Genomic DNA, 13,666 nt, shown 5'->3' with positions numbered 1-13,666 from the left:
AAATAGGCAATGACATGGATTTTAGTGAGATAACTCACAGACCATCTCTCTTCTATGTTTCTTGACCACTTGCTTAGAAAAATCCTAAAGGGTACAAAATGCTGAAAACCAAAATGCTAAGCTGGGTTTCAAAATGACAAGCAACAAACCAATGGATGACATCAGAATGCTTCAGCCATCATACAGGCAAGCTTGTTGCACAGGCGAGATTTCTGGCATGATTCTTACAAAAAGTAAAACAAAGTGAAAGAAATATAAGGATAGAAAACAGCGGAAACTGGAATAAATAAAAAAGAATTTCATGTTCCTGACCTTTAATATTTTAGAGATTTCTGCATCTCTTATGCATTTTGTGTTTGAGCTTCTTTTAATTAGCTCTGAGGTGTAGAATCACATGGATTGCACTTGGTTGTTCTGCTTAACCATAATTTTGCCTTGCAGAAAGGAAACACTGCCCTCCATATTGCCTCGTTGGCTGGACAGAAAGAAGTTGTTAAACTGTTAGTGAAAAGAGGAGCAGATGTTAATTCTCAGTCACAGGTGAGAATTATCAAATCACTCGTGAACCATTGGAGCAGGATGTCTGTAATAAAGTTTAACCGTGTTCGTTTCATTATTTTGTCTTTACAGAATGGCTTCACTCCGCTCTACATGGCAGCCCAGGAGAATCATTTGGAGGTAGTGCGATACCTGCTGGAAAATGAAGGCAACCAAAGCATTGCAACTGAGGTATGTTTGTTTGTAAAGTCTAGTTGGTATATGCTGAGTTGTACAAATTAATTTCTCTATTTAAAGAAATAAACATGGCATCCTTTTCCCATTTGTTCTCTTTTTTTTTAATCTTTTACCTGCTCATCCAGGATGGCTTCACTCCACTTGCCATCGCTCTTCAGCAGGGCCACAACTCAATTGTCTCTCTGCTTTTGGAACATGACACTAAGGGTAAGGTCCGCCTGCCGGCCCTGCACATAGCAGCCCGCAAAGATGACACCAAATCTGCTGCACTCCTTCTCCAGAATGACCACAACGCTGATGTCCAGTCTAAGGTGAGGAAAATAGAAATATATTGTTCAAGGAGGGAAAAGGTTTGATGGTGGAGGAGTAAGAGCTTAAAATAAAAAGGAGGGAAAAGTGTAATTATATGAGTATGAAGGCAGTATTGAAGAGTAAATGACAGAAATCAGAAGGACGATAGAAAGAAATGCACAATAATGTATTGAAATGCCAGTTTTATTCATAGTATTCAATATTTGCATGCACATTACTATTTCTAATAAAACTGGTTGACCATGCCCCTCTTAAAGTGCCTTGTTTTGTGCGTTCTTGTATTACAGTTGTGAAGTCCTTTCCTTAACAATCCTACACCCTATCCCCCCTTTCTCTCTTTATGCATCCTAACCAGATGATGGTCAATAGGACCACAGAGGTATACAGACCTTCACCTCTTCATCTGATTCTGTTTTATCACTCCCGGCCATCTCTTTCAGCTCTTTTGTCCAGATTTTGCCCCTGTTTATGGGGACTTTTGGGACATAGGGAAATCCTGCATGTCAGATTTATAAAAAAGGCATGGATTTCACTATGCTGTGACATGTTTTGCATGCCTGACAATATCAGTAGTTCCAAGTGTATGTTATTTCACTGCATTTAATTACTAAAGACTTGTTTTTATTTTGTTTTGTTTTATTTTTACTCTTAAAGCAATAAGCCATTCTTTTACTTGCCTTAACAGATTTTTATTCTTAAACTCTGAAAAAAATATTTTGACATCTTTCTTTGTGACTTTTTCTCCATGTCTCACACAGCATGAGTACTCTTAAGCATGTTGGTATCATTGTTTTTCTTCTCTGAAACACTTTGTTGATCTTTAAGTTAACTGTGTTTTTTAATTAAATTGCACCATGACTATCAGAATGGGAAGGTAAGGAGTTAACCGCCCTAAAATTTGTACTGTAGATGTTTTCTAATTTGTAGCTATATGTGAAAAGTTCATCTGTCTAGCAGACAAATAAACTTAGAAATAAAGTAAGGTAATATGCATTTGGTTGACATTCTTTGTTGTGAAAATGCTTCATGATTGTAATTGTTATTCCACTGGAAAGTTTGTTTATTTCCCTTTTAAATGATGCCACATTTGGAAGGAAAATGCATCTGTGGGATGAGCGATAGTGCTGAATATGTGGGTTAGGCCCAGGAAAAACTCGTCAAATGACTGCCCTTCAACAGCAGGCCTGTCCGTGCTGTTGTTAGCAACATGTGTGTGTGTGTATGTACGTCTGTAAGTCACTTTCAATAAAAACGTCTGCTAAATGACTGTAGAATAGAATGCGCACTGGAACCTGGACGTGCAGAGGAACAATATGTCTATCATTGAGTTTAGATTATACTGATGGCTGTTGGATCAATAGATCCAAGATAAGGAGGCGCTTTGCTGATTGTCCAGTCTGGTAGTTTGATGGCGTTGAGTACCATCTCCCTCCCTGGAAAAATCTCAACCAGTGGCAATTCCTTATCTCCATATCTTTTTCCTCCTGGTTGGTAATGCTCGCCCCAGCAGAGCAGGGATCTATAAGAGACTACCTCCAGAGTGTGGGAGTGAGGGGTATGAAGTGGCCTACCTGAAGTCCTGACCTCAACCTGGCTGAACCCCACTGTGATTCCATTGCAGTAGTGGAGCAAACTGGAGGAAGTGCCTTGCTGTTGTGGATGGTCCTTCCACAGTCTTCTTTAAATTGCTACATTGTGTTTTTATTAAAGCAAACTTCAATCATTCACTCTAATGAACTTGTGTTTGTCAGTCCAGTTCCTCAGGTTCTACTGCCCTACATTTCTTAGACCAGGGGTGTCCAAAGTCAGTCCTCCAGGCTCACTGTCCTGTTTTCAATGTATCACTGTATCAACACTCCTGACTCAAATGAAATGGATCCAACAGCCTAGGAAGTTCTGCATAATGACCTGGTGTGTTTGAACAGGTATGCATGGAAAACCTGCAGGACTGGAGCTGGACCCCCTCTGTCTTAGACATATTCCCATAAAGTTTGAATTGAGTGGAATTTCTACTTCAACATACCTGATTCAGATTAATGAACTTCCTCATCAAGTTCCATTTATTTAACTCAGGTGTGTTATAGTAGTGTTACCTCTAAAACGTGCAGGGCAGTGGGTCCTGAAGACCAGGACTGAGCAACGCTGCAATAAACAGAGGAGTCTGTAGCAGAATAAGCTGTTTGACAGAGAAGATTTGGGAAGTTAATCCATGGTGCAGGTGACATATTCAGCTCTGCTGATCATCCAATAGCAGCTGTATGAGATTTATTGCTGAGAAGCGTTGTTACAAGAAGGAAATAATCCACCAAACATAAATGACCTTGCTGTTTATGCTAAGTTTAATCAACATTTAGTTGCTCTGTGTTCAGTTTTGATTTAATGTTCTTAATGTCAACCTTTTTTGTCAGTGTTCAGAAACACAGCACTTTAGAATTTGTTAATCTTTGTTGTATTTTCTTTGTTCTTATTTTTCTTTTTTTTTTAAATCTTTTTTTTTTTTTGGCAAGCACAGCTGATTTAGAAAGTCATGCATGCATAATGCATTGCATGTGCTATTTTGGGTTATCCTCATTTATGTTTCTTCTTACACAACATTGTTTTTTTTTCAGCATACTGTCTCATCGTTGCACCTAAATAGAAGCGCTCCTTTTCCCTTTCTTTCTTGCTTTCTGCCATTTTATGTGTCCTTTCCCTCTCACCTCATTCCTCTGTACTCTCTTCTTGTCTGTCATAAGCAGAGTGGTTTCACTCCTCTGCACATCGCAGCTCACTATGGTAACGTGAACGTCTCCACCTTGTTACTGAACAGAGGAGCTGCTGTTGACTTCACAGCCAGGGTAGGGCCCCTTTTCTTCGTTTAATTAGTGATTACAGGTTGACATGTGTGGCTGTTTGTGCTTTGACCTTTATAGAGGAGTGTTACTAAAGTTGTTACAACTGCGTGTTTCGCTGTAACTTCAGAGTTTCCTCTTGCTGGTTTCAGTGAACAGCATGCAGGACAACATGCGTGCCCATAACTTGGGATGATCAGTTTAGTTGTTTTCTTTTACTCAGATTGAAAGTTTCTGTAATTTTAGCTTCTCACAAAGAGCAACAAAATGTAAATTTGAAAATGTTATTTGGTCAGTGTTGTAGCAACACTAACTTCTCATTGTTTTCTCATCATGCCATGTCAGAATGGGATAACGCCTCTCCATGTTGCCTCTAAGAGAGGGAACACCAACATGGTGGCTCTGCTGCTGGATCGAAGTGCTCAGATAGATGCTAAAACAAGGGTGAGGCTTATGTAAATTCTGGACATCAGCTTTTTAATGGTTTAAAACTATCCAGCCACTAGCTTGTAGTGACTGTTTTACTGTGTAGTACCTCTGACAGATTTATTTGCATCCCACAGGACGGTCTGACACCCCTGCACTGCGCAGCCAGGAGTGGACATGACCCAGCTGTGGAAATTCTCCTGGAAAAAGGAGCCCCCATTTTAGCCAGAACCAAGGTAGTGCTGAGCTGTACCGATACTGACATCTCCCTCACATCTCTCACACAGCTGTGTTCAGCATACAGCTTTTTCTAACCTATCCTTGCACCCGTGCAGAATGGACTGTCCCCACTGCACATGTCAGCCCAGGGAGATCACATAGAATGTGTGAAACTGCTGCTGCAACACAAGGCGCCCGTCGATGATGTCACACTCGACTACCTCACGGCGCTACACGTCGCAGCTCACTGTGGTCACTACAGAGTTACCAAACTCCTCCTGGACAAGAAGGCCAATCCCAATGCTAGAGCTCTGGTAGGAATAAGAACTGCAGCTGAACCAACTCAAGAATTATAAAAGATTAAATGAGAAATGCAAATGGATTTAGAAATCTTTTTTCCCCATAAATGTCCAGTTGTGAAGAACATTGACATTCATTTAGCTAAAAAAAATCATACAGAAAAGTAATGTATAACAGTTCATTCTTCATTTCTTTCTCCTCTATTAGAATGGTTTCACTCCTCTCCACATTGCCTGTAAAAAGAACCGAGTGAAAGTCATGGAACTGCTCGTTAAATATGGCGCCTCCATCCAGGCAATCACTGAAGTGAGTTTTACAAATTTATGCAAATGCAGGTTTTTTTTTTACTTTTAAAACCTTCACACACTACCACCTTTACTCCTGTATCTCTCCTCTTTTTTCACTCCAGTCCGGATTGACTCCTATCCACGTAGCAGCTTTCATGGGTCACCTCAACATCGTTCTGCTTCTGCTGCAGAATGGAGCTTCTCCTGATGTCCGTAACATTGTGAGTAGTGCCCGCAGCTGTTCCAGCATGCTTTGGTTTTCATTCAGCTTGGTGTGGTCATGCATGTAAATGTTGTCTTTGCATTTCAGCGTGGTGAGACAGCTCTCCACATGGCAGCACGAGCAGGTCAAATGGAAGTGGTTCGCTGTTTGCTGAGAAATGGAGCGTTGGTGGATGCCATGGCCAGAGTGAGTCAGCATTATTAAACACACTTTCCTGTGGTTTACAGTAAGACACACTCTTGAAAAATCTTGAATGTGTCTACTTTTTTATCTTTTTTTCACTCAATTATCATCCCTTCTCTAATTAAGCACATTCAAATCTTCAACTCTCAACCACAGGAGGACCAGACACCCCTCCACATTGCATCCCGTTTGGGAAAAACTGATATCGTCCAGCTGTTGCTACAGCACATGGCCCATCCGGATGCTGCCACCACCAATGGCTACACTCCTCTCCACATTTCAGCCAGAGAAGGTCAGGTAGAGACTGCTGCCGTGCTGCTGGAGGCTGGAGCCTCACACTCACTGGCCACCAAGGTGAGTCAAGGCTGGAAAGTGATGCATAAAGACAGAGATGGACAATCATTGTATTCAAATGAATGCAAGGACAGCAACACAAAGGATTAGAAATGTAGTAGAAAGATGTGCCCCCTTTCTGTCCCCACAGAAAGGATTCACTCCCCTACATGTAGCAGCAAAATACGGAAGCCTTGATGTAGCTAAACTTCTCCTTCAACGCAAAGCTCTTCCTGATGACACTGGCAAGGTAAGCTGAAGATTTATATCTGTTTGTCAATGTTTCAGGTTATGTCAAAGTACTATTAAAGTTCTTAGACAAACAACTGTTTTTATCGTTGCATTTTTCAAATTTCCTATAAATTAGAAGTGAGTCCCCACCCAATGGGGGACAGCTCAGATGAGACTCATGCATATACTGTGGCTAACAAACTAAGTAAAGTTGCTTACTTTGACAGAATGGCCTCACTCCACTGCATGTAGCAGCTCATTATGACAACCAAGATGTGGCTCTGCTGCTGCTGGACAAAGGGGCATCACCTCATGTCACTGCAAAAGTAGGTCAGATCTATACTTATCTAGTTATGGGTACCCAAGAGTAAGAATAAAATAACTAAAAATGGCCAGGCTGTGTTTAATGTAGGAAGCCTTTGCTCATTGATTTCTGATGGTTATCCTGTATTTAACAGTTAAACTTCCTCTTTTCAGAATGGCTACACTCCTCTCCACATTGCAGCCAAAAAGAACCAGACAAACATTGCTTTGGCACTGCTGCAGTATGGAGCAGAAACTAATGTTCTAACAAAACAAGGGGTCACACCTTTGCACCTGGCAGCTCAGGAGGGACACAGCGAGATGGTCAGCCTGCTGCTGGGCAAAGGAGCTCATGTCAACACAGCTACTAAGGTGACACACACTCACAAAATGTTCATATTTTCATCTATGTGAACATTTTAAGCCACCTGCTTATTGACGCTCTTTGTTCTGCTTTGTGTGCATGCTGCTTGGAAATGCCCACTGACAGATGTGTGTTTTATGGGTTACAGAGCGGACTGACTCCTTTACATCTCACAGCCCAAGAAGACAGGGTCAATGCAGCAGAAGTACTGGCTAAACACGATGCCAACTTGGACCAGCAAACTAAAGTACTCACAAAACACCAATGCAGTACATTAACATGCTTTGACACACATATTGCAGTTACTAGGAATGGTAACTTCATAGACTGGTATAGCCAGTGAAAAAGGTTTTTATCTTTGTAAAGACATGTCTCATGTGTGTATTCACTGCAGTAAAGTAATGTTCCATCCCATAGTGCACCTGAACAGTTAGTATAGTCTGAAAAGGGAGGTTCTTTTAAGGCAGCACTTGCTTGGATCAGCTATCGTGTCATCATGTTTTTCAAGGCTGTGTCTCAAGAATTCCTGTTGGAAATAAATGCTTTTCATTTTTCCGCGCTCTCATCTGCGAACGTTCCAGCTTGGATACACTCCTTTGATTGTGGCGTGTCATTACGGAAACCTGAAAATGGTGAACTTCCTACTGCAGCAAGGTGCCAGCGTCAATGCCAAAACTAAGGTAGAAGTCAAATCTCTGCTTACTCAGTTCAGGTTGTAAGCAAACAATATAAATGCAGTCCCTTTTGTGTAAACTGTTAAAATAACTAAACTATGTTTCACTGTATTTTGTTATATTACAGAACAGTTACACTCCGCTGCACCAGGCAGCACAACAAGGAAACACTCACATAATCAATGTTTTGCTACAGCACGGGGCCAAACCCAACACCACCACAGCGGTATGAGAAAAGAGCTCCTGGATTTACTCTACTCTCATGTAAAGTCTCTTTTACTGGAGTGAGATTATTACATCACATTTACCCCACATTTCATCCTGTATGTTAGAACGGGAACACCGCCCTGTCGATTGCCAGGCGGCTCGGTTACATCTCTGTGGTGGACACGCTGAAAGTTGTCACTGAAGAAGTCATTACTACCACAACGGTTAGTCATCTTTAAATTTACTGATCTACCTGGAGGCACAAGGTTTTCTCCTAAATTTCCCCAAATCTAATGAAAACTTTGTTTTATCTCTTTATTTTTGTCTGGGAATGAATGTTGAGTCAGACGGTGACAGAGAAACACAAGCTCAATGTTCCAGAGACCATGACTGAGATCCTTGATGTGTCTGATGAAGAAGGTTAGTTACTGATAACAGAGGGAGCAAAAAAAAAGAAAACAAAAACATTTTCTTTTTTTGTCCATATGAAGCTCACTGAAAAAATAAAATAAAATAAAATAAGTTAAAGTTAGTGGTGTTATCCAATCACACCCTGAAGAAAAAGTGTCAACACACTTTTTTAGTGTGCAATAATAATAATAAATAATGCGGTTTCACATGAAATTGTCATATTTTGTAGCTCTGAAAGTGGAAGAAGAGCCACTGTCTGAGATGTCAGTGGAGCTGGAAGGTACTGCTGATATCTGCTCTGCTCTGTCGGCTTGGTGTGCAGTGTTAAACGTTTTTTCTGAAAACAACAGATAATTTAAAAAAATCCAAAACAAATAAAAGGTCCTGATAATTTTGTCTTAAACCGCCTTTTTTGGTGTTGTGCAGCTTATTAATATTAACTATTATAAGCATCTGCTTTGATCTAACACATAAAATGTTAAAGGTTGCAATTGTATTTCATTGGTATGTGTGTAAATGATAAAAACTAACAAATTCAGTATGAGGATTTTGGAAACATGGGACTGTGGAGAAGATCATATGATGTATGAGGAAGCAGAATGCACTAATTTAATAACCCTGAATCTTCTTAAACAGGTTCTCAAAGGGTTTTATTATTTGTTTATATTTGCTCCTTAGAATTGTTGGAATATTTGTAAGGTAGCACGTATGTCTTCTTTTCAGGTGAGGACACTATGACAGGTGATGGAGGGGAGTATCTGAGAGCAGAAGACCTCCGAGAGCTGGGAGACGACTCTCTTCCAGGACATTATCTGGATGGCTTCAGCTACCTGAGCCACAACCTGGACAGGTTATAAAGAGAACTCACGTTTTGGTTAATTAAATCATACATTTTTTCATATGATAACAAATAAAGGCAATGCCACCTCATGCTGATCTCTATAAAATCTACAAAGAATTGTTTATCAGTGAATCAGGATGTTGTATTTCCTCTCAGGCCCCTGCATACACCTGTCCATCAAAGCTTCCACCAGCGAGACGGCGTTCTAATTGAAGACTTGTTGATAAGCCAACAGGTAAATGCAAAGCACAGAAAAAGTCTATGTCGCTGTTTAACCTCAAGTATTCTCAGACATGATTCCTCCGAATGTCATGTTGGTCTGCAGGTGTCTGCGTTGTCGAGAGAGCACGACAAGGAGTCGTTCCGGCTGAGCTGGGGTGCCGAACACCTGGACAATGAAATACTATCCTCCCGTCTGCTGCACTCTGGGTATACATACACACATACACACTGCTTAAATGTTTAAATGAGCTAAATTACATTCAAATTCAAATGTCCAGGCTTCAAACATTTTTAGACTTAACAGCATCCCAAATAGAGGTCCACTTAGGATGTGGACTTCCTCGGGCATTCCTAGAGAAATTCTCAGTCTGTTTTGATAAAGATATTAATTTGTAAAAAAATAGTATAGTAGAAACCAGTTAATCTGTAAGAACATATTTTGATTTTATTTTGATTGTGCATGTTCAGGCTTTAGTGGCATTGATGTTGCTTTTTTTTACGCAACATTTTAACTTAACCCTTTAATCCTGTGTACGTCATATCTGATACTTACGGTTTCTGAGACCTTTTGCATCACTTTGTGGCGAAAACCCTGGTCGTACGTCATCTGATTCTTGTACTCTGCCTTCGGGTGGATTACTTTTGACACTACAATAATTTGACATCACACCGTTTAGAAAATGTAAATACACTAAATTTTTCTCCATATTTTCCTGAGAACAGGCTTTAAAGGGTTTGATTCAAAACACAACAAACCGGAATGAATTACTTTTGGAATCAATTTATTTATTGTAGGATTCAATCTCATGAGCAAATTGCCAACATTAATGCCATTACAAACAATTCTGTAAAGCAAGGGTAGGCAACTCCGGTCCTCCAGTTCCACAGATCTACAAATGTTAGGAGTCTCTCTGCTGCAACCCACCTGGCACACATCAGACCTAATCAGCAGACTCGTGCAGAGCTTGACATCAAACTTTGCACAACTCTGCTAATTAGCCATTGATTTGAATGAAGTGTGTTGCAGCAGGGAAACTCCTGACATTTGCAGGACTGTGGCACTCGAGGACCGGAGTTGCCTACCCCTGATCTAAACGATAATTAATTTTCATAACAAATTTATATCCTCCCATACTTTAAAGGTGGAGTATGTAAGATTTTCAATATTTTCAAAATAAATTAACTAATAAAATAACTACAATCATAATTAGAAAGTTTTTGGAACATGTAGGTTCCAGTCTGTCCATATCTGAAGTGTTATTAAATTACAAGTTTAATTAATGACAAATGACAAAAAGCACATTTTTTTACTGGTAGGCAAACATTTAAGAAGGGTCTTTGTCATTAATTAAACTTGTAATTTAATAACACGTGAAATATGGACAGACTGGAACCTACATGTTTAAAAAAAAAAAATCTAATTATGATTGTAGTTATTTTATTAGTTAATTTATTTTGAAAATATTGAAAATCTTACATACTCCACCTTTAACTATTGCAGGCTGGATATAAAAGAGCAGCATATACAAACGTTTGCTCTTAATAAGAAGGTGTACACATGTTCATAAACAACTGTTGCATCTGGTGTTTTGCTTCATGTGTGTTTTACCTTGTGCAACATGTTTAAGTAGTGCACGCAACAATGATAGCTTCGCATTCATGGCCATTTTTAAAAACATCTACTGGCTCCTGACTGATAATTGAAATATAAATTACACTTCAGGTCAGATTCTGAAATTGCTGCACAATATTTCATTTGCTGTACACATAAAGTCATCAAACTGGCAGCAGACGGGATGTTATGTCTCTTCAGTGTTGAAGACATATTTATATAGAAAATATCACATTAAAACAACCTTATTCATGAGAGTTTGCATCTGCAGTATCTAGGTAATTTCTAAGTGTTTGTTCTGCTTGTCACCTTGCTTCAGAAGAAGCTGCGACAGATATCCATTGTGTCACTGCCAAATCAGATTTACTTTTCTTCTCCTATGATTTCTCAGCCTTTCACGTCTGTGTTTCCGGCACCTTCTTCTTTCATTTTTGCTGCTGTGTATTCTTGTGTCCAGTCAGATTTGTCTCACTTTTACTCATTTTTCTTTTATTCTTTTTCTCTGTTTACTCTCTTGTCACTTCTCTTCCATTCTACTTTCGTGTTTTGGTTTGTGGTCGTGTTTGTGTGTTCGTGTCTGTTGTTGTGTTCTGCTTCTAGCCGTTCCTCTCCATGCCTAGACCATGACAACAGCAGGTGATACTCTTGATTTTTTTGGCATCTTTCTCCTCTTTAAAGCCTAATTACTTACTTAGGAGTTATCAAACTCCTCATATCCATCCCGGTTCTCTGCATGATTTCAGAATGCATGACTTTACATCACCTGGGTTCGGTTATTGTTAACCAGAGATTCTCCAACCGAGTTTGTTTAATTTTTTTTTTCCTTTACGCAGATCTGAATGTATTAATCTTGATGATTTCCTGACACACAACAACATGTGTTTTGCATTTTTGCTTTAAAGTACTATAACAGTGGTTTATGTTTAAAACGTGGAATAAGTGCAGAGTACTTCGCAGTACTTGCCACTTGAGACTTATCGTTTGCTGTTGTAGTCATTTCTAATGTCTCGACGTCATAGTGTATCCCGTGGCTCTTTTGCTTTGTTTGCTTTGTCTGCATGGAGCTTTCCTCCCCAAAAGATGTAACATATGTTTAGTTCTTTTGTTTATTAGATGAGCTCAACAAGCAGTTTATCTTTTGCTGGGATGTCTGTCTTTAGTTTCCTGGTGAGCTTCATGGTGGACGCCAGAGGCGGAGCTATGCGTGGTTGTCGCCACAATGGCCTGAGAATCATTGTACCACCGAGAAAGTGCTCTGCTCCTACGCGAGTGACATGCAGGCTGGTCAAGAGGCATCGTTTGGCCTCAATGCCCCCGATGGTGGAAGGCGAAGGGCTAGCTGGTCGAATCATTGAAGTGGGACCCACTGGAGCTCAGTTCCTGGGGTACGTGAAGGTTTTAGTGTGTCTGTGTGTGTACAGACTGTGAGAGTTTGTGTATTTGCTTGTGTGACTGTGTTAACATAGTTGTGTTGTGCGTTCACACTGTCTTCTTCACTTCTCCTCTGTGCTGCGTACGGATTAGTAAGCTCCACCTTCCTACAGCTCCGCCCCCTCTGAATGAGGGCGAGAGCCTGGTCAGTCGCATCCTGCAGCTGGGTCCTCCAGGAACCAAGTTCCTCGGGTAGGATTATGGAAAAAAGGACACTGCGCCGACTTGGATTCCTGGTCACATGCCCAACCATATAATTTCCCATCTATGCACATTAAGATGTATAATTTTTATAAAAGTAAAACTGTTTTGTTTTTTTGTTTTTTTGTCATTTTGTAAGTTTTTCTTATTTCGCAATTAGAAATTTCACTAATAGGATGAAACCTTCTGATGTACCACTGTATTTCGTGAATCTCCTCCATGTTTTTTTCTGTCTCCAGTCTTGTTTCTGTTTGGATTCTGCCCGTCTGATTTGGAATGGATGTTCCCTTTGTGTTGATGTATTTTTCTTATTGCTTTTTATGACTGTTGCATTTAGCATGAAAAGCTCAAATTGAAGTCAAAGATTCCTTTTTTGTTTTGTTATGATCCTGCATATGTCAGCCCCACATCATGTTATCTGATATCACATCTGAAGTCACCTCTTACTAAGTCCAATTTGCATTTGATTCCACTTTTTAATCCTTTTTTTTTTAGGCCCGTGATTGTAGAGATTCCCCATTTTGCTGCTCTGCGGGGCACGGAGAGAGAGCTTGTCATCTTGAGGAGCGAAACAGGAGAAAACTGGAAAGAACACCACTGTGACTTCACTGAGGAGGAGCTGAACCAGATACTTAATGGCATGGATGAAAGTACGGGATTATGATGGAAAGCAGTGATTGATGATCGGATTTCATATCACAGAATATCCAACAAGAGTACATGCTAAAAAAAAATGAGTGCAGGAATATGCATCCATAATCAAATGTATCCATTACACAGGATTCATTAATACAGCGAATCAGGACAGAATTTATTTCTTAAACCACTTGGATGAAAATATGACTAATGGTGAAGCAGTTTACTGACAATATGTATTTACACTTCACAGAACTGGATTCCCCTGAAGAGCTTGAGAAGAAAAGAATATGCCGCATCATCACAAGAGACTTCCCGCAGTATTTTGCTGTGGTGTCCAGGATAAAGCAGGACAGTCATTTGATTGGTCCAGAAGGCGGGGTCCTCAGTAGTACTCTAGCGCCCCAGGTCCAGGCTGTCTTCCCTGAGGGTGCCCTCACAAAGAAGATTAGAGTTGGACTTCAGGTACATACAGTACAAAAAAATGTATTTACTAACCAGCAGAACAATGTGGGAACTTACAAACTGTTATCTTATTATTCCTCCGCATGTTAAATGTTTTTAGAATACAGGTAGCAAAGATGTTTTTGTTTTTGTTACTCTGATATTGTTCATGTCAAAGCCTGTTCTAGCATGACAGATCAACATTACAAATAGGAAATGACTCAAAAATCTGGTCCTCTT

At 40.0% G+C, this 13,666-nt stretch overlaps 1 protein-coding gene across 1 annotated transcript in view; it reads left to right on the top strand.

Annotated features, from left to right (window-relative positions):
• The window catches only part of LOC306775016 (uncharacterized protein), a gene marked incomplete at its 5' end in the record, with an annotated part of 83,108 nt that overhangs the window by 26,504 nt on the left and 42,938 nt on the right, over positions 1-13,666 (top strand). Inside the window, 29 exons of the mRNA XM_079265222.1 lie at positions 442-540; positions 631-729; positions 861-1,046; positions 1,403-1,426; positions 3,786-3,884; positions 4,224-4,322; positions 4,442-4,540; positions 4,640-4,837; positions 5,031-5,129; positions 5,233-5,331; positions 5,421-5,519; positions 5,673-5,870; positions 6,001-6,099; positions 6,308-6,406; positions 6,558-6,755; positions 6,896-6,994; positions 7,329-7,427; positions 7,549-7,647; positions 7,754-7,852; positions 7,976-8,048; positions 8,269-8,319; positions 8,763-8,889; positions 9,037-9,115; positions 9,206-9,309; positions 11,315-11,350; positions 11,875-12,099; positions 12,239-12,337; positions 12,842-12,996; positions 13,236-13,447. Coding sequence (XP_079121348.1) covers positions 442-540; positions 631-729; positions 861-1,046; positions 1,403-1,426; positions 3,786-3,884; positions 4,224-4,322; positions 4,442-4,540; positions 4,640-4,837; positions 5,031-5,129; positions 5,233-5,331; positions 5,421-5,519; positions 5,673-5,870; positions 6,001-6,099; positions 6,308-6,406; positions 6,558-6,755; positions 6,896-6,994; positions 7,329-7,427; positions 7,549-7,647; positions 7,754-7,852; positions 7,976-8,048; positions 8,269-8,319; positions 8,763-8,889; positions 9,037-9,115; positions 9,206-9,309; positions 11,315-11,350; positions 11,875-12,099; positions 12,239-12,337; positions 12,842-12,996; positions 13,236-13,447 — 3,351 coding nt within the window. The remainder of the gene's footprint in view (positions 1-441; positions 541-630; positions 730-860; positions 1,047-1,402; positions 1,427-3,785; positions 3,885-4,223; positions 4,323-4,441; positions 4,541-4,639; positions 4,838-5,030; positions 5,130-5,232; positions 5,332-5,420; positions 5,520-5,672; positions 5,871-6,000; positions 6,100-6,307; positions 6,407-6,557; positions 6,756-6,895; positions 6,995-7,328; positions 7,428-7,548; positions 7,648-7,753; positions 7,853-7,975; positions 8,049-8,268; positions 8,320-8,762; positions 8,890-9,036; positions 9,116-9,205; positions 9,310-11,314; positions 11,351-11,874; positions 12,100-12,238; positions 12,338-12,841; positions 12,997-13,235; positions 13,448-13,666) is intronic.

This window comes from Telmatherina bonti (assembly GCF_933228915.1).
Source record: "Telmatherina bonti genome assembly, chromosome: 3".
NCBI lineage: Eukaryota > Metazoa > Chordata > Actinopteri > Atheriniformes > Telmatherinidae > Telmatherina > Telmatherina bonti.
This window is presented reverse-complemented; position numbering and strand designations above follow the sequence as displayed.